This window comes from Dicentrarchus labrax, unplaced genomic scaffold, assembly GCF_905237075.1.
Source record: "Dicentrarchus labrax unplaced genomic scaffold, dlabrax2021, whole genome shotgun sequence".
NCBI lineage: Eukaryota > Metazoa > Chordata > Actinopteri > Moronidae > Dicentrarchus > Dicentrarchus labrax.
The window spans coordinates 2,530,812-2,550,163 of record NW_026136710.1 but is presented as its reverse complement, the minus strand read 5'-3'; the positions used below and the strand labels follow the sequence as shown (position 1 = coordinate 2,550,163).

General features: G+C 39.8%; 1 protein-coding gene across 2 annotated transcripts in view; it reads left to right on the top strand.

The window, feature by feature from the left end:
- The window catches only part of pi4kaa (phosphatidylinositol 4-kinase, catalytic, alpha a), a 30,553-nt gene extending 11,598 nt beyond the window's left edge, over nt 1–18,955 (top strand). Inside the window, exons 20-54 of one of the 2 annotated variants that reach the window (XM_051412403.1) lie at nt 281–389; nt 513–649; nt 741–874; nt 1,539–1,621; nt 1,710–1,780; nt 2,400–2,524; nt 2,636–2,717; nt 2,828–2,911; nt 3,390–3,479; nt 3,583–3,702; nt 4,815–4,907; nt 5,710–5,866; nt 5,964–6,091; nt 6,176–6,334; nt 6,429–6,580; nt 6,770–6,877; nt 7,455–7,582; nt 8,571–8,726; nt 9,726–9,805; nt 9,903–10,102; nt 10,269–10,356; nt 10,445–10,612; nt 10,733–10,786; nt 11,447–11,567; nt 11,736–11,865; nt 11,956–12,026; nt 12,514–12,586; nt 12,690–12,870; nt 12,975–13,079; nt 13,460–13,585; nt 14,510–14,630; nt 14,789–14,948; nt 15,038–15,127; nt 15,481–15,564; nt 16,350–18,955. In XM_051412403.1, coding sequence (XP_051268363.1) covers nt 281–389; nt 513–649; nt 741–874; nt 1,539–1,621; nt 1,710–1,780; nt 2,400–2,524; nt 2,636–2,717; nt 2,828–2,911; nt 3,390–3,479; nt 3,583–3,702; nt 4,815–4,907; nt 5,710–5,866; nt 5,964–6,091; nt 6,176–6,334; nt 6,429–6,580; nt 6,770–6,877; nt 7,455–7,582; nt 8,571–8,726; nt 9,726–9,805; nt 9,903–10,102; nt 10,269–10,356; nt 10,445–10,612; nt 10,733–10,786; nt 11,447–11,567; nt 11,736–11,865; nt 11,956–12,026; nt 12,514–12,586; nt 12,690–12,870; nt 12,975–13,079; nt 13,460–13,585; nt 14,510–14,630; nt 14,789–14,948; nt 15,038–15,127; nt 15,481–15,564; nt 16,350–16,401 — 4,020 coding nt within the window. In that variant the 3' untranslated portion in view covers nt 16,402–18,955. Of the gene's footprint in view, nt 1–280; nt 390–512; nt 650–740; nt 875–1,538; nt 1,622–1,709; nt 1,781–2,399; nt 2,525–2,635; nt 2,718–2,827; nt 2,912–3,389; nt 3,480–3,582; nt 3,703–4,814; nt 4,908–5,709; nt 5,867–5,963; nt 6,092–6,175; nt 6,335–6,428; nt 6,581–6,769; nt 6,878–7,454; nt 7,676–8,570; nt 8,727–9,725; nt 9,806–9,902; nt 10,103–10,268; nt 10,357–10,444; nt 10,613–10,732; nt 10,787–11,446; nt 11,568–11,735; nt 11,866–11,955; nt 12,027–12,513; nt 12,587–12,689; nt 12,871–12,974; nt 13,080–13,459; nt 13,586–14,509; nt 14,631–14,788; nt 14,949–15,037; nt 15,128–15,480; nt 15,565–16,349 lie in introns of both variants that reach the window. The other variant, XM_051412402.1, reaches the window with a different exon arrangement.
- Nucleotides 18,956–19,352: the final 397 nt, after the last annotated feature.

The window sequence follows — 19,352 nt, the reverse complement described above, 5'->3', positions numbered from 1 at the left end:
GACCGACCAGACTCCATTGACAAAACCAGTAATTTTACCCAGCAGATAATCGTAAAATACACAGAAACAGAAACAGAATAGACAGAAACTGGACAGAAACTACATAAAAGTCAGCAGTTTTAGTTGCTTTCATCAGCTGCACACAGAGTCTGCGATAGCAACACAGGCAAAAGGAGTGTGACGTCATTATAGTCCTATATATTTAGATAGCAAAAAGATGTTATATAACCTTTAATAACTTATATAAACCTATTTTCTCTCTTCCTCTCCTTCCTATTAGCTGACTAAGAGGTTGCCACCAATTAAGGAGGCAAAGCCACGTCTGCAGAAGCTCTTCAGGGACTTCTGGCTCTACTCTGTTGTCATGGGATTTGCTGTGGAGGGCTCAGGTACAGTCGGTTCAATTATTTTCTGTCTTCACTGCATGACATATTCCTGTTAATGAGGTTTAAATGTACAAAATACCTCACATTGCATCATATTTCAGCATCATGATTTGTTTTCTGTCTCAGGTCTGTGGCCTGAGGAATGGTATGAGGGAGTTTGTGAGATTGCAACCAAATCACCGCTACTCACATTTCCCAGCGGGGAGCCTTTACGCTCAGAGCTGCAGTACAACTCTGCACTGAAGAATGACACCGTCACTCCGGTATGAGAGCACACTCGCACACTCGCACACTCACACACATACGCTCACATAAAGTATATACCTTAGTTCACGGCTCACTGTTGTATTTCAGGCGGAGCTGAATGATCTGCGAAGCACCATCATCAACCTGCTGGATCCTCCTCCCGAGGTGGCTGCTCTCATCAACAAACTGGACTTTGCCATGTCCACATATTTGCTCTCTGTTTACAGATTGGAATACATGAGGTATGCAGATTTATCTACGGAGTATATATGGGCTTATGTGCTGCACCATCTTTTTTTTAATATATATATTCTTTTTATTGAGTTTAAACAAAGAACCCCCCATCCTAGACAGCCACAGATCCAAAAAGGGAAAAAGAAATCTAAAATACAGAGAAATAATTGAATAATATGGAATAATGATAATAATAACAATTGAAGAAAGGGAAAAATAAAGAAAATATAAAAAATAACAAAAATAAACCTAAAAATGCATCAAAAAGTATGTTAATTAATCATATGGAATTGTGTAAAGTATTGTTTCCAGTCCACAATATGTTTGTGAGTTTAGGGTAACCAGTCATCAGGAGCCATATCATGTGGTGTGTCCCATTAATGGGCTTATGAGACGGGTCTTAGAAGTACGTTTTTCAGGTCTGCAGGTAAATAATCTAGAAAACGTGACCAAACCTTCAGAAATCGCTCTTCTTTTACTTTTAAAACAGCCTGTAATCTTTCATGAGGGAGAATGTTTAAAATCTCTCTGTACCAGAGGGTAACATGTGACGGGGAGTCTATGATCCAGTTGTTGATGCACTTTGGAGCAATTAAAAGGAGTTTCACAAGGAGTTTGTAGTGTGATGCAGGGAGATGTAATGTTTATTTTATGTATTATACAATCTGTCAGGATGCTGCGCGCTCTGGACTCGGACCGCTTTCAGGTCATGTTCCGATACTTTGAAGACAGAGCAATACAGAAGGATAAATCTGGTAAGCAGAAGAGAAAATACATAAAGAAAAAAAACATGTGTTGTTACTTGTTTATTGTGTGCACTAATATTCAATACATTCTCCCCAGGCATGATGCAGTGTGTGATTGCTGTTAGCGACAAGGTTTTTGAGGTCTTCCTGCAAATGATGGCTGAAAAAGTAAGTGAGATGTTTCTGTTATCCCTCAAACTAAAGAGGGGAGAAATAATCACAAAAGATATTAGATGTGTGTCTCTTGCGCGAGCTTTACTCGAATGAGAAAAGAGCGAAGAGCGCGAATTCTCCAGGTATGTGGGCGGAGACTAAAGTAATTGATCTCAGAGTACAGGACTGAGACCAGTCTGTAGATCACAGGTTAAGATTGGAAATACTTTGAATATTAGAATTTTTACATGTTAGGATTAAATAACAATGAAAAAATAAACACTCTTAATAAATGTAATAAATATTCAGCTTTCCTTTACCTGCACAACAGTCTAAAGAGTATCAATTCCCAACTTGTCACATTTCCACTGACCCTCTGTTTCATTACACAGTGGGAGATATTTACTATAAGGCTCTTTTTAGGCACCAAACAGTTGCATTTGTCCTTATTTACTTACAGACACTACAGTTTTGTGTCGGTAAGAAGAAAAAGCAGTTCAAAATTGGCTGTTCAAATGCTTTTAATGGCCTCACAGTAGGATTTTCCTCCAATAGTTAGCCTTTCCTTTTAATAATATTCAACAGTAGAAAACTTGATTTAAAACATTTTTTAATGAAATTTTACGTTTTTCAGCCAAAAACCAAAGCCCACGAGGAGGAGCTAGAACGCCACGCTCAGTTCCTCTTGGTCAACTTCAACCACATCCACAAGAGGATCCGCAGAGTGGCTGACAAATATTTGTCAGGCCTAGCTGAAACGTGAGACTGCACTGATACATTTCCTTTAAAATACTACACTCTCTCTTATATAACGAGTTTAAAATGCGGGTTCATACCCAGAAATGTGAACAGTATTTTCTCTCTCCTCAGTTTCCCCCACTTGTTGTGGAGTGGCCGCGTGCTGAGGACCATGTTAGATATCCTGCAGACGCTTTCCCTCTCACTCAGTGCGGTGAGTGACAGTAACCATCATCAATGTAGCATCTATCTTTTATCTTTTATCTTATACTTAATGGATGCGTATATCATTACATTTATCGTGATGTTTATGCTGTATTGCAGGACATCCATAAAGACCAACCTTACTACGACATCCCAGACACGCCGTACAGAATCACTGTCCCAGATACATATGAAGCCAGAGAGGTAATGTTATTGTATTCAGAACAAGTTCTTCATCCAGTTAACTTTGTCAGTACTCACCACTGTATACTGCCTTTACTAACTGTTCTCCATCTGTATGTCAGGGTTAAAAAAATCCAATAATCTCAATTTTAAATTTCTTAAATATGATTTTAACATTACTTGTATAAAGTTGCATTTTCAGACTCACTTTAAATGTGTTTTTGTGAAAGATTTGTATTGATCATGCTGTGAAAATCACAAAACTAAAAAGACGTGGAACAAATACTGATTTTCCTTCTTATCGTTTGATTGTACGGATGTGAAATAGGTCTTCATAATGGTCTTTAAAAAGTCACTAAAAGTCTTAAATTTAACCTGTTGAAAGCTGCAGAAACCCCGTTATGTGTAATTTATCTAAAATGATGAACAAGTGTAAAAGAATTGTGTGAAAAATGCCTGTTTTAAACACATCACACATATAAAACATCTTCAATTCTAGAGCATAGTGAAGGATTTTGCTGCACGATGTGGGGAGATCCTTAAAGAGGCTATGAAGTGGGCACCATCTGTGACCAAATCACATCTCCAGGTAACATTTATTCTACAAAAATCAAAACACACGTAATAAATAAAGTTCATGTGGTGGTCTTAAAGATGGTTTTAACCACTGTACATCATGTGGTCTTTCTCAGGAGTATCTGAACAAACATCAGAACTGGGTGTCGGGTCTCTCCCAGCACACGGGCCTGGCCATGGCCACAGAAAGCATCCTGCACTTCGCCGGGTACAACAGACAGAGCACAACACTGGGGGTAGGTCACATATGCTAATGCTTATAATTGGTTTTATTTAATTGGGATTGTTCTGCCAGAATATCGGTTTATGTCAGGAACAAAAATGGCTCAAGAACAGAGCCTTGTGGGACACCTCCTACAGTATTTAATTCACTGTTTCTTCATGTATGAGATTATAATTTTAGATTAATTTGCCCAAAAAGTTGTGATATACATCCAGAATACATGCAGTAAGAGACCAATGAATGTAAAGCCCCTTTCAATAGTGCATTTGTTACTAAAATGTAGTAAATTTGCACATTTGTCTCTAAACATACGAGTCACTTTACATAAAAGTCATGACAATCTCATTGGAGCCGAATTCTTACAGACGAAGTGAGAATTAAATGCTGTCAGATTAACATAAAGGTGGCAGCAGTATGAAATTAAACATGCAGAGAGAGAAATTAAAAGTGCATCTTGTTTCTCCTGATTAAAATCAGTGCAATAATGGTGTCATCAAGTAAATAAAATCGGTTTAATAAACTATTAAACACTGCGAATGAGCGGATTTTACATTGTTGGGCAGATTTTTCTCACATCAGCTCAGTCTATACATATTAATTTCTTTCTATACCACAGAAATAATTGATTGCATTGATGAAAGTATGGATATCCAGAACGCTTCACATGCAGCAAACATTATAAAACAGGCAGCAGAAGTCAGTGAGAGAATTGATGAGGAGCGTTAGTGGGAGATTTATTGGACAGTGAGCATCCCTCGTGCCCACAGTGGTCATTGATTAAAGCTTCAATGGCGAAATAATGATAGAAATAGATCACTGATGCAGCCTGCGAGAGAACAAAAAACACTTTCACATCATTACTTTGCACTCTCCGCTGCAGAACAGTGATGACACTGCTCGCTCTCACACACCAGCTGCCAAATATCTCACAGACACTGTGGCTCTTTCTAAAAATGTGCTGTCACATCTGAATAAATCCATAGGGAACGTTTACATAACAGACACCTACAGAGCATCTGAATGACCAAAAGCATCACTGTAACAGATATTTTATTAAACCCTTTTCAGACGTTTTACATAACCTGTCACAGTTCACATGCTTAATTTATATGCTTTCATCTACAGTCCACTCAGCTGACTGAGAGGCCCACCTGTGTGAAGAGGGACTACTCTAACTTTATGGCCTCCCTCAACCTCAGGAACAGATATGCTGGAGAGGTAAAACCACCAAATCATACCGGCCGAATAATTTGTAGAGAATCCAACATATTCCTGAGGACAGACTGGAGGAGTTTGAAAGGATTTGGGGGCCCGGTGATCGCCTTTTGTTGAAGGGACGGATGGTTAAAACGCACTGTGCAAGCTATAATCTTTATCACCCTTCGGTGACACTGCTCAGGGAAGGGGATGTGTACATTCCTGTGCATATTACATTGGTTAAGCCACCTGAACTGTGTTGTCTGTGGTGTTGTTCTTGTTTGTTTTTTCCATTTGTTCGTTAGCTTGTTTTGACCTTTTTTATTCCTTTGTATTGTTTGTTTGGTTCTTTGGTTGTTAAATATCTAAAAAAAGAAGTTCCTGCTTCACAATTATAATTTTTAGAAACATGAATTTTCTAGTAAATATTAGTATGAAATTATTATTTTGTAGTGTTTGCTGTACAGAAAAAAATATTTTATGATCATAATGTTGTTTGACAAAATGAACATACATCCAGATAAACAACAGCTGTACTATGTGACCGGCAGAAACAAAACGTCCTCTTATAGTGTAGCCACAGAGCATCTGATGCCACGACTAAGCTACAATGCTATTCTTGTAAAATAACTTTAAACTGCATTAGAAATATGAGCGCTGAGGAACAATGCTTCGTAATCATTTCTGAATACTTGCCAATGCACTTTCTAACCTCGTTGCAGCGGTAACAGAGGCGTAGCACAACCAGATGCAGTCGGCTACTGTGGACTAATAAAACACTGCTCTACTGCTCCTGCTCACATCTTTTCTCTTTTGTCTGCAGGTATCAGGCATGATCCACTTTGCGCAGGCAGTCCGAGGACAGACTGATCTGGGCCGGCTGATAATCAAGCAGATGACAGAGGCTTTAGACTCTGCACAGCCTGAAGCCTTCACTGAGGCCATGTTCAAACTGGCCGCTTTGCTCATCAGCACCAAAGGTTGGACTCTTTCTCTGTCCTCGTTTCTACTGTTAACACACATATTTTAAAGCAAAAGCAGGGTTCTGTATTCTCTATTTTCTCTTTACTACTCCAGACTGCGATCCTCAGCTGCTCCACCACCTCTGCTGGTCTCCTCTCAAGATGTTCACAGCGCACGGCATGGAAACGTCCATCGCCTGCTGGGAGTGGCTGCTGGCAGCTCGTGTTGGAGTGGAAGTACCGGTATGTAGATGTGTTTTATTATTTTTGCTTTTGTGCATTGTTATTGTATTGTAGGTCGTATCAATCTCCCCTCTGGCTGCCTAGTTTATGCGAGAGATGGCGGGCGCGTGGCAGATGACCGTGGAGCTTAAGATGGGCTTGTTCTCAGACGCCCAGGTGGAGGCCGATCCTCTGGCTGCATCAGAGGAGAGTCAGCCCATCCCCTGCCCTCCAGATGTAACCCCTCACCAGATATGGATCGAGGTCAGACAAAGGACATTCTGCTCGGGTTATTACGACGTGTTTAATCAGTTCAGTTTGACTTTTAGCCTCTTAACACCTGCTTCTTTTTCTCCAGTTTCTAGTCCAGAGGTTTGAGATCGCGAAGTATTCCAGCGCAGATCAAGTGGAGATCTTTGGCAGTTTGCTACAACGCTCACTGTCCCTCAACGTTGGTGGGGCTAAGAGTAGCATCAACCGCCACGTAGCCGCCATTGGACCTCGTTTCAGGTACCTAAACACAAATACAAAGCTTACAGAACGTGTGTTATGTTTTATGATCTCTATTTGTAATTTTTCAGCAGCTTCATTTCATTTTATGTCTGTTTACTTATTCAGAGGTCTTTACAATAAGCTACAAAAGTGCAGAGTTTTGAGCTGCAGATGTGTTTATAGTGATCATGTTTCTCTGTGTTTCAGGCTGCTGACTCTCGGTCTGGCTCTGCTTCACTCTGACGTCCTCACAAATGCAACTGTAAGAAATGTGCTCCGAGAGAAGATCTACTCTACAGCCTTTGACTACTTCAGGTACCTACACACACTGTGCAGGTCAGATCTGCAATGGTTCAGTTAGTCCTTCAATCCATCATCATTAATTGGTTTATAAGTTTAGTGAATAGTGATAGTTTGCCTCGAGGAGCCTGAGATGATGTCTTCATGATGAGTGATTTGTCCAAACAGTCCAGAACCCAAAAGAACAAATGATAGAAAGTAGTATTAATGCTTCCTAAGTCCCGCCCCTTTTTACTTAGTGCTCCAATAACAGTTGAGGAATCCTCGGTCAATTTATGTGTCGATTTTATCTTTTAACCTTAAAAAATTTGGTTGTCTTTTTAATTCAATTCATTAGCAATATTAGCATGCAAACATGCTAAACTAATATGGTGAACATAGTAAACATCAAACCTGCTTAACATCAACATGTTAACATTGTTATTGGGAGTATGTTAACATATTTACATTGGCATTTCTGTGCTTTAGTACAACCTCACAGAGCTGCTAGTATGGCTGTAGACTCTCAAAGAATATCTGAATAGCACAAAGGTTCAGTAAAAACACTACATTTTAAAATAACTTTTAATAATCTAATCTTGTTATTCTCCAGCGTGGCTCCAAAGTTTCCCACCCAAGGCGACAAGAATCTGCGCGAGGACATCAGCATCATTATCCGTTTCTACGCCAGCATCCTGTCCGACAAGAAGTATCTGGCAGCGTGCCACTTGGTCCCACCTGGTGAGCTTGGTACTACCCCAGCCCCGAGCACGCTCTCTGCCGGGATATTTGGATCGCTTATCGTGTCCAGCACTTCTCCGATATCTCTCTTAAGTAAGCCTAACGCGGTGGAGCTCGGACTGCACTGCAGCAGGGGCATGTTCTTTATTTTTACGCGTGTCAAATTTGACGCTGTTCGTCCTCACAATGCTGCTGATAGATCCAGGCATCTATCTTTTGTTGCACACCCACCTTTTTATGGTTTTATAGCTTTTACTCCTCAACATTCCTCTTATATTCTTACTCTTTCTGCCCTTTATCTTCCTCTTCCTCTCACTTTTCAGTATCTTACTCTACTTAAATCTTACTTTTACAATCAGTCTGTATCCTTAATATTTAGCAGCTGTGAGGAAAAGCGCAAATTTGTCAGTTGCGTTAAGATGCATGATAATTCATCATGTCAGCCCACCCGTCTGCCCCTTTCCTAGACCGACTTGGCACCAAAAGAAGAAACTACAAATTTAAAAAGTGTTTTTTCTTCCACCCTAGAAAATCCTCTCCTCTTCATTCCCGACGACCCAGAGAAAAGACATGGTCTCATTCTCATACACATCGAAACGCTTCAGGTAGACGAGTCCTCTAACCGCTGATCCTGGATAAGATTAATCTACCTGCAGCCCCCCTCCCCGCCCGCGCATTAACAGGACAAAATAATAACATCTGACCCAGTATCAGTGGTTCAAGGCAACTTCTACCTACATTAAAATCCCGCTGGATGTCCCTGCTTTCAAATGCATGACCATCACAACAGCAGAGGACTAACTGATCATGTCGCTCTTCAGAAACTCCCTCATCATCAATCATATTGTTGATGTTTTTCTCTGTTTAAAAGCCGATAATATTGACTCCTGAGAGAAGGTCGTACAAGTTGAACTGGATAACGAAGAGCGGAGTTACGGTTTGAAGCGTTTGTGTCTTGGCGATACTAAAACTGTTTGTATGTAAACAGATAATCAGGACCCGTCCTTGAACAGTCTGTCAGTGATGAACGCCGCCGACCTCAGGAGCAATATGGACTCCAGCTCTCGCTCCCAGCAGAGCGGCCAGGGATGGATCAACACCTACCCGCTGTCCAGTGGCATGTCCACCACATCCAAGAAATCAGGTACCGCCTACGCAAGTGTGCAGAGGCTCTTTGGGTGATAAATGACTTAGTTGAGTTGAATTTGAGAGTTCAAACTCCAGCTCAAGGTTATTATTTATAACCAAAACTAAGCTGAAACTTGGTGTGAGAAAACATTTTAATTAACTGAAATAAAAATAAAACCAAAATGAAACACAACTCTTTAATTTTTTTAAAAGTTTTTGTCAGTTTGGTCAAATTTGTCAACACAAAGTATGAGGATGCTTGTTTTGTACAGTATGAACCTCAATGCCTCCTCAATAAACAGTCAATTTTGTTTATATTGTAATTATTCTGAACATTTTAAATCCACTGACAAATACTCCCTACAGTATAACTGGGAAAAAATCTAAAACTAAACTCAAACTAAACATTTCAAAACAATAAAAACAAAAATAAAAAACAAAATAGAAATGAATGAAAAATACAACATTATAATAACAGCTCCAGAGAAAATTTGGATTCAGGATTCTAAGTTTGGAATTGGGAGAAAGTACTTGCTGACGTTACTGGCTCAGCTGGGTTCGTTTCGTTCATTAACTATAAGATACGGTAAGAAACACCTGTTATCTTCCTGTAATGTATAGTATCTTTACAATATACCACATTTATTGTAATACACTATCATTTGTATATATTTATATAAGTGTGACAACATCTGTACATAAAAGGAGCCAAAACTGTCCAATAAAATAAGAAACCTTTACTTTATTCCAAGACAAAACAGTTTTTAACAGCGATATATATTAGATTTTGACTGTCTTAGACTTGCGTTGATCTTACAAAAGGATTTATACCTAATGTTTAAAACACTAAAGAACCATTAGTGCCACCACTAAATGGGCAGTTGCAGGCATCTCCCCTGCTGGATGCTGGGATGTCTCACCTGGCTCGTTACATCTCCTAAAGAACATGAGCTTTAGGCTTAAGAAACTGAAACTAACGCAGTGCTCTGACTGTCTGCGCCTCCTCTCCTCCTAGGCACGTCCAAGAAGAGCAACAGAGGGACGCAGCTTCACAAATACTACATGAAACGCAGGACTCTGCTGCTGGCCTTACTGGTGAGGGCTGATTTACTGCTCATCATCAGCCACTCTTCACGCTCTTTTTCCCTCCTTGCCCTTTCACGTCCATCTGTCTGTCTGTCTGTCTTTCCAGGCCAGCGAGATCGAACGGCTGACGACGTGGTACAACCCCCTCTCCACTCAGGAACTGGCCATCGCCACGGAGCAGTCAGTGGAGACCAGCATCGCCAACTGGAGGTCCAAATACATCAGTCTGACTGAGAAGCAGTGGAAGGACAACGTCAACCTGGCCTGGGGTATCGCCCCCTACCTGGCTATGCAGTTACCAACAAGGTAGCCACTCTTCATTGAGGTTTTCTTATGTGTGGAGCAGAACCAGAGAGTTATGGTTGTACTTTGGCTTTGTTTAACCACTTCTGACCTGATATAAAATAAACGTTTAGGGAGAAAAAGTGACCAGACTATAGATTATTTACTTGTTTATCTTCTTTGTTTCCAGGTTTAAGAATGACGCCATTGTGGCTGAAGTGACCCGGCTGGTGAGACTGGACCCCGGAGCTGTCAGTGATGTGCCTGAGGCCGTCAAGGTAACATCACTTAGTTTAATAAAGCTCAGCTGATGAGCTCTGAAAATTTTTCTTTTTATGTTTGTGAATGATTTGTTTTTCTTTCTAGTTCCTGGTGACGTGGCACACTATTGATGCTGACTCTCCTGAGCTGAGTCATATCCTCTGTTGGGCTCCGGCAGACCCACCCACTGGTCTGTCCTACTTCAGCAGCATGTACCCTCCTCATCCTCTCACTGCTCAGTACGGGGTTAAGGTGCTACGCTCCTTTCCTCCAGTGAGTCACACACTCATCAGCTCAGACAGATTCATTTGTTTTTTACATTAAGCTGCTGTTAAGAAATACAACTTTAGGAAAATGAAGCTCTCTTGACATTTAGTTTTTTTCTCTTCTTAGGATGCCATCTTGTTCTACATTCCTCAGATTGTTCAGGCTCTCCGATATGATAAGGTAAACAATAAAATACTCTGTAGGAGTACACACTTTAATTTTAGATGACATGTGAGATCTGCAGTATTTACATATACCTACTGTTTAAAGAGATAGTTCAGTTCCTGTCCCCAGTTTGGAGAAACAGAGCAATGCAGTGCTGTGGACCCGAGCAGCAGAAAAATGTATTTTAGCCACCTCAAAAAAATCAGTTAATGTGTGCACGATATAAAAATACATTTCCATCACTTCGCCATTAGATGCCGCAGTGGCACTAACCGTAGAACTTCTGTATTCCTGCACACTGTATTACTTCGCAGATCCACTGTTTAGGTCACAGCGGCACAACCCAGAAAAACACAAGGACGAACCCTCTTTCAGTCGTATCTCCAAGCTTTCTGACCCAAACAGCTGATACAATGCGATTATTGCCAAAGAAATAGACTGATCACGAGTAGAGCAGTATTAAGCAAATACTCTTAATAATTACTATTTCTTATCAATAGCTTCACTATATTTAGTTTCCATTAAGGATCAGTAGCCAATCAAGACAAGGGACAATAAAGTAAACTAGCACTTAAACAATTAGTCACCAGAAAAGAACCAACAACTGTGTTGATGATGGTTTGATCGTTGTTTCTGAAGCAGCAGTGATGAGCTCTGATACTCTGTCCTGCTCAGATGGGTTATGTGAGAGAGTACATCCTGTGGGCGGCCCAGAAATCTCAGCTTCTCGCCCACCAGTTCATCTGGAACATGAAGACCAACATCTTCATGGATGAGGAAGGACACCACAAAGATCGTGAGTAGAGCCTTCCACATTACAGCGAACTCTCATGCTTCCATTGTGGGATCTGACATCTTTTAACGTTAATATGTAATTATATTGTCTGCCTGTTGGGAGAACCCTTATCAGGCACTAATTAAATCAAATGAAGCAGATGTAATTACGTTGATCTAATCTGCGTAGCTGACATCGGGGAGCTGTTGGAGCAGATGGTTGAGGAGATCACAGGTTCTCTGTCTGGTCCGGCCAAAGACTTCTACCAGAGAGAGTTTGACTTCTTCAACAAGATCACCAACGTGTCCGCCATTCTCAAGTACATTCATTGCCAGTACTCTACAGATCATTAGCAAACAAGGAAATATTTTGGTGTCAAGTAAAACCTGATTTATTTTTAAATTTTCAGGCCGGTACCAAAGGGAGAGGAGAGGAAAAGGGCGTGTCTCAAAGCTCTGTCGGATATCAAAGTCCAGCCAGGTAACGCAGTGGATGATTGTGCTGCAGCGAAAACAAACGTTTTTGGTTCTTCAAATACAAACTTATATTACGGGTAATAACTAAAACACAGTCCTGTAGTGTAATAACTCTATTTTTAAATATAAAGAGAGAAAAAGAGAGAAAAGCAAACAGGTCAAAGGTCATAGAAAAGAAAAACATGAATAGACATCTATGTGAAGAAAATATATATATACGATATTCTCTTATATTTTGGTAATTTAATTTAAAACCCTGTCGAATACATTGCATCCTTAATTTATCAGTGTGTTTGTTTTGGACATTTACTGTAATGTCTTCAAAAAGAAGCTCCAACTACTTTAAAATGCACCTGTTACTGCCAATAAAACCTGTCACCAGCCCAACACTGCTCTAGTGAAATACGATATGTATCACGATACAGGGGATATGGTTCAATATATTAGGATATCAGCTTACTGTTGTCTGTCTCTACTTGGTGTTTGTTTAGGCTGTTACCTACCCAGTAACCCTGAAGCCATAGTGCTGGATATCGACTACAAGTCTGGAACACCCATGCAGAGGTAATAACTGGTTTAATTATTCCTTCATATCGAGATTTTGCCTCTCTGGACCTCAAATTTGTCCATATATTGTCTCATGGGAGTGTGTTCTCTGTCGTCACAGTGCTGCCAAGGCGCCCTATCTGGCCAAGTTCAAGGTGAAGCGCTGTGGGGTGAGTGAGCTGGAGAGGGAGGGTCTCCGCTGCCCCTCGGACTCTCTGGAAGACGGAGAGGAGAATCCAGACGGATCGCGCAGGATTTGCTGGCAGGCGGCCATCTTTAAAGTGGGAGACGACTGCAGACAGGTACCACTTTTCTTTCGCTCGCTGAACTCATTTACTGGGACATTTGAGGGACGAAGCTTTCACAGAATTTCTCCTGTGACCCTCCTTTGTTTCACTGCCTCCAGGATATGCTCGCTCTGCAGATCATTGGGCTTTTTAAGAATATTTTCCAGCTGGTTGGCCTGGATCTGTTCGTCTTCCCCTACAGAGTGGTGGCCACTGCACCAGGGGTAAGACTTCATGTCCTACTACTCCCTTAAAATCCAGTACTCTCTTATCTACACCTCCTCTGTCCTGTTAAATTATTTTTTTACAGCCTGGATCTTATTTTTGTGGTTTTGGCCATCATTGCCTAATAGTTACATTACATTACATTTTACTCACCAGTTGATCTGTTGAGATATAGAAACACGACAACGCTGCTACAAGTCTGGATTAACACAGTCTGAAACAATGTTATACAATTATTTTGGAAACTAGAGCATCAGCATCTCAGACAAAGACTATGTGTCAGCCAGACTCCAATAACAAAACCACTAATTTTACCTTGCAGATAGATAGAATTTTATTTCCATAATAAGGTATTTATTAACTGATCCTCTTTTCTCAGTGTGGCGTGATCGAGTGCATCCCTGATTGCAAGTCCAGAGACCAGCTTGGCAGACAGACGGACTTCGGGATGTACGATTACTTCCGTAACCAGTATGGCGATGAATCCACCCTCGCCTTCCAGAAGGTGCTGAGGTTTTAACCTTTGGCTGTCACTATTTTATTCAAACTTAATGGTTGTTTCTCAGATTTCAAATTGAGGGTCCACTTATATAGTCTTATTATATAAGGGGAGAATGTGCCAGTGAATGATCTGTAGTAAAATGTTTGTGATCATGTATCAGGTGATCACTTTATTTGGTTGAGCAGCAGAAACATAAGTTAAAAAGCACATAAACATATTTTAAGTACAAAATAGAAATGAGTTACAAGTAAACAAGTGAAAACACTGAAAATAAGTGGGGGAAGCAGAAGGCAAGAACTTATACTGATGGTAACACAGGATGGACTTTGCTCTGTTGTTTGTTTTACAGAACTGTTGTGTATCAGTGATTATGCTGCAGACATTTACGTCTATGTAGTGCATGTTTCTGTTTGACAAGGAGAAAAGTATACCACCAGACCTGATTCAATAAAAGATCAGTTAAACAGTGACATCGAAAGATATGTCGACATAAAACTAAACCTTAAAGGTCCAGTGTGTCACATTTGGGAGGCTCTATTGGCAGAAATTGAATATTATATTGTGTTTTCATTGGTGTATAATCACCTGAAAATAAGAATTGTTGTGTTTTTGTTACCTTATAATGAGCCGTTTTAATCTACAGAGGGAAGGGGTCCTCTTCTATGGATGCTGCCATGTTGAACCTCCATGTTTGTAGCCCAAACTGGACAAACCAAACACTGACTCTAGATAGAGACTTTTGTGTTTTTTAGCCACCGCAGTTGCTCCTGCACACTTCAAATACAGACGCAAGCTCTGTTCAGTTAGTTGCAATCTGACACTTCACCACTAGATGCCACTAAATCTTACACACTGGTCCTTTAAGTTCAGTTAAAACACTGCCCAAAAGACTTGGACCACTAATCGGTGCTCTTCTCCTTTCCACAGGCTCGGTACAACTTCATCCGCAGCATGGCCGCCTACAGCCTTCTGCTGTTCCTCCTGCAGATCAAAGACAGACACAACGGCAACATCATGCTGGACAGCAAGGGCCACCTCATCCACATCGGTACAGTATGGTACACAGACATGGACTCACTGTACTGGTCACATAGTTTTCTATGACGTCTTCAGCATTGTGTTTATCTTGTGACCGCAGTAGCTCATCCTGTATGACACTGCAATAATGGGGATTGTTTGTGTTCACGTCGGCCTTGTTTCCTCCAGACTTCGGGTTCATGTTTGAGAGCTCTCCTGGCGGTAACCTGGGCTGGGAGCCAGACATCAAGCTCACGGACGAGATGGTGATGATCATGGGAGGCAAGATGGAGGCCACACCGTTCAAATGGTTCATGGAGATGTGTGTCAGGGGATATCTGGCTGTACGGTAAGCTTTGGGCTTTGTTACAGGATAACTTTTACATCCTGGTTTGCTTTGTTGATGACCTGTTTTTATTCTGCACTTGTTCTCTGAAGACCTTACATGGATGCAGTGGTTTCTCTAGTGACCCTCATGCTGGACACCGGACTGCCATGCTTCAGAGGACAAACCATTAAACTTCTCAAGTAAGGAAATATATGTATATATTCAATATTTCTATGGTAACAATGGATCTATTATATTAAAGGATTATCACCAGATTCTGCAGTTCCCCCCTCAGCTATACACATCGTTTTAGCATCTTTTAGCTCATTGTTTTGGTTTTACGGCCCAAAGATTTACTGTCAAGTTTAGCCTCACCACTCTCATTAACCTTGTTTTTAGTAAAAAGGAAAGGAAAGCATTTAGCTGCTAAAGAGCCAAAGCAGCTTCTATCTAAACATATGTCATATGCTGCCCCCAAGTGGCTAGAAAATAAATGAATGCAGCTTTAAACAGTTATGATGGTAATTGTTTATTTTTTGTTTTCTTTAATCAGGGGACGGTTCAATCCTCAGATGAGTGAGAAAGAAGCAGCAGCGTTCATCATCAAAGTCATCCAGAGCTGTTTCCTCAGTAGCAGGTAAGAAAAATGCAGCTGATGAGCTAATCTCATCCGACATTAACATTATGCAAACACCAACGCATGATATGACCAAAAACTTATATATTTATATATTTAAATTATTTTGTCATATCACATTCTACGCTGATGACACCCAACTTTATATGGCCATGTCTCCTGATGACACAGGACCAGTTGATTCCCTTTTTAAATGTGTTTTAGATATATATTTATGGATGTCACAAAACTCTTTGCAGCTCGACCAGAACTAAAACAAAAGTTTAGTCATAGATTCTAAAACTGGTCGCGAAAATTTCCTTGGACTGAATCTGCTTTTTATCACCACAAAAATACTGAATCTGAGAGCAGCTAGAAGTGTTAAAATGTTTAAACATAAACTCAAAACCTTCCTCTTCACCCTGGCTTTTAACTAAAGAATGGTTTTTAGACATTATTTACCATTTTTTACTCAATTATCTTATCATATATTAATTTGTAAATGTCTTTGTTAGTTTATTTTAATTATTTCCTCATAATATATATACATTTTAACCATTTTTATTTTTCTTTATTTCTGCCTGCTTTCTTCATTTATTTTATTTAGTTTTTAGTAGAACTTTTTTTTTAAGATTGTGTTTTATTGTGATTTTTATCTTGTCTTATTGTCTTCTAATCAATCATTTGTGAAGCGCACTAAACTGTCTGAAAAGGTTGCTATACAAAGTTCGATCGATTGATTGATTGATTGATACGTAGACACTGGGTTCTTCACTGATACATTTTCATGAACTTGTTTTCAACAGGAGCAAAACGTACGACATGCTGCAGTATTACCAGAACCAAATTCCTTATTAAGGATCCTCCGCCGGACCTCCACTGTACGTCCAACACGAACGTCACTACACAAGCAATGCAAACCTTCTTTTGGGTGATTTTAATACGGCGGTGGTTGCACCACCCGGCTCTGTACACCACTCTGCTCCTTTAAGAGAGAGAGAACAACAACTTGGCACTTTGATCCTAATGCTCCAACTATTTTCAGCATACTGTAAGTTGTCGGATTTTATAATGTACGTTTTAAAGTAGTTCTTCATTTCACTTGAGAGTACAAGAACAATGTACGACTTTAACCAAAAGAGGTATTTGAATCACCCTTTAAGTATTTTCTTCCTGATGCTGTTATTTGTTACTCAACACCAACTAAACTGTCACACTAGAGGAAGATGGCCATGAAGGGAGACATATTTATAGTGTTTGTCGAAGCAGCTGTAATAATCATTATCATTTTGTTTCTATGCTGTTGTCCACTTTTATGCACTTTATAGATCGCAGTATTTCATCAGCTTCGCCTGCCTATCATCGAGAGTTTAAACAGAGATTATACGTCAGAAATCAGAGATTAAAGCAATCTGCAGTTTAATCAACTGATCAATAAAACCGCAGTATTTTTGATTTAGTAGAACACAAGCCAGTGTTGATAGATCTGAAATCAATGCAGGAATCAATCAGCATTTAATGGAACAGTAGTCTTTAGAAATGTTAAGGTACTTAGAGAATCCAACATAATTATGCTGTAGTATTTACTGTAGAATATTTACTGTAGAATCACATCCAGATCGCAGGTATGTTTCTGTGATTAACATGGATCTTGTAGAGTTATATGTGAACAACATATTTATCGATTTTAAAGACTTTTGACTGTGCAACTTTGATGCTTATCCTCAAAGCAAGTCACGTCGCACCTCATCCCGTCAGCTTTTCGCTTATATTGGTTGTTTAGAGGTATTTTTCCACCACAGGGACTTTAACTACCTGTAACCTGAACTTTTAAGAACCTGTGAGTCTTTTGTGTTTGGTTCTGCTTTTTGTTTCCACTGTTTTTGTTTTAGAGTTTGGAACATTGTATGAAAGACGTGTATCCAATGGAGGACTTACTTATGTTAACCAAACATACCTGGGGTAGTGTGCTCCCCAACAAACAGTCTACAGTTTACAAGGAACAAATGCACAAGCTGGCATAATACACATATTGGACATTCTGAATCAGAATATCGTCTTTATATTGAAACGTGCTTCCTTGCAGCGCTGTTTAAAAAAATGATTAAACAGTCAGACTCACTATGAGCAGTTTCATAAAAGGGATAAAGTCTTTTTTTATTTCACACGTTCTTCTTCCTTCTTAATCTGCTGCCTACATCACCCACAATGCAACCTGGCTGCCGACAGTCGGGTCGGATTCAGTATGTTGAAAAGACAACAAAGTGTTGAACATGGTTAAAAGATAAAAGTGACATCTATAGTCACATCTTAAGTTAGCTAATGTGTTCCCGTACGATGCATGATGGGTACGTTGTGGGTTGACAGAGCGTTTGCCCAATCTGAATTTGCATAAACACGACTGAGCTTCAACTTTCAAACTAGGCAATGCTGATGAATTCTGTTCCTACATTGCCTATTTATCACTTAAAAACGTTTTCAGAAACATATTTTAGTGTACTGTTTACTGGTCGTTTTGTGGTCCGTTGCCTCCAGATGCGTCCTCGCCAGATTCCTGAAATGTAGTTGTAGAACAGTGGAAATAAAAGCAGAACCTGTAACAGTGTTGGGTTCCTGTAGTGGAAGAGTTGACACAGCACAAAGAGTGGACCAGGAGCTCGCTGGCTGCTCTACATCACAGCATGTTCGTCTCAAACAGAGACTCCGATGTATTTTTGTCCTGTCTAATAAAATGTGTGAGATTACATGTTTGCATACCCTTTACAGTGTGTGTAACCCCATTTTGGAAACATTCCTGTTCGAGTATTTGGATGATTATGAAGGCACTTGGGTTTGGGTTTGTGTTGGATGATCTTTCTGTTACTGATGCAGATGATGATTATACCTAAAAAGCCATTTCTCCTACCCTCGGTAGAAACACAACTGTAGTAATACTTGATGAAAAAAACCCTAACCTTATGCAATATATTCATGTATATTGATATGTGTGTGTTGTGTTCAACAAATGAAGTTGCTATAATTCCTTCCATCGCAACCCTCGTGTGAGAAGTGTTGTATGTTGCAGCTGCTGTCTTTATGATTTAAGGGGTGAACATAAAGTATTAAAGTATACAGAACTTGTTTAATGGCTTATAAAACTCAACAAAGCCAGTTTTTAATGTGGATTTTATTGAGTTATTTTAAATATGTTAAATAAGTCATCCCTTATGTCCACCATGAACCACAAGTCACTATGTAATATACTGTATGTGTGTGTGTGTGTGTGTGTGTGTGTGTGTGTGTGTGTGTGTGTGTTTTGTCTGTATTTGCTCAGTTTGTGGCGAAATCATTGCCGGTTCAGTTTAAGATCACATCTGTTATTCTGATAATGTGTGAAAACTTCTTCTTTTCCAGATTAAATGTGTATACATTTCATCAGTGTCAGGTTACTGATTTAGTCCTCTTTTTTTCTTGTTTTCTTACAGAGATAGAGATTTTTGTTTAACAGTTGCAGCATCGCTATCGCTCTCCACCAGACTTCATAAACAAAAACACTCATTTAACCTCACAGATAATCGTAATGTCGTAACTTGTGGACAGAAACAAAATCAAACTGACGTTGTTGGTCTTTAAACTGTTCCAACAACAGTCTGGTTTGGTCAAAATAAATCTTTAATGCAGGACTTTTACCGGAACAGAGTATTAATACTCTGTAGTATTGATAAATACATACACTAAAGGTACTTCTAATAGGACAGATGATACAACTTTTAACCAAACTCAATGGATTTAATGGATAAAGATTTAATACTTTTAATGCTTTTTATTAA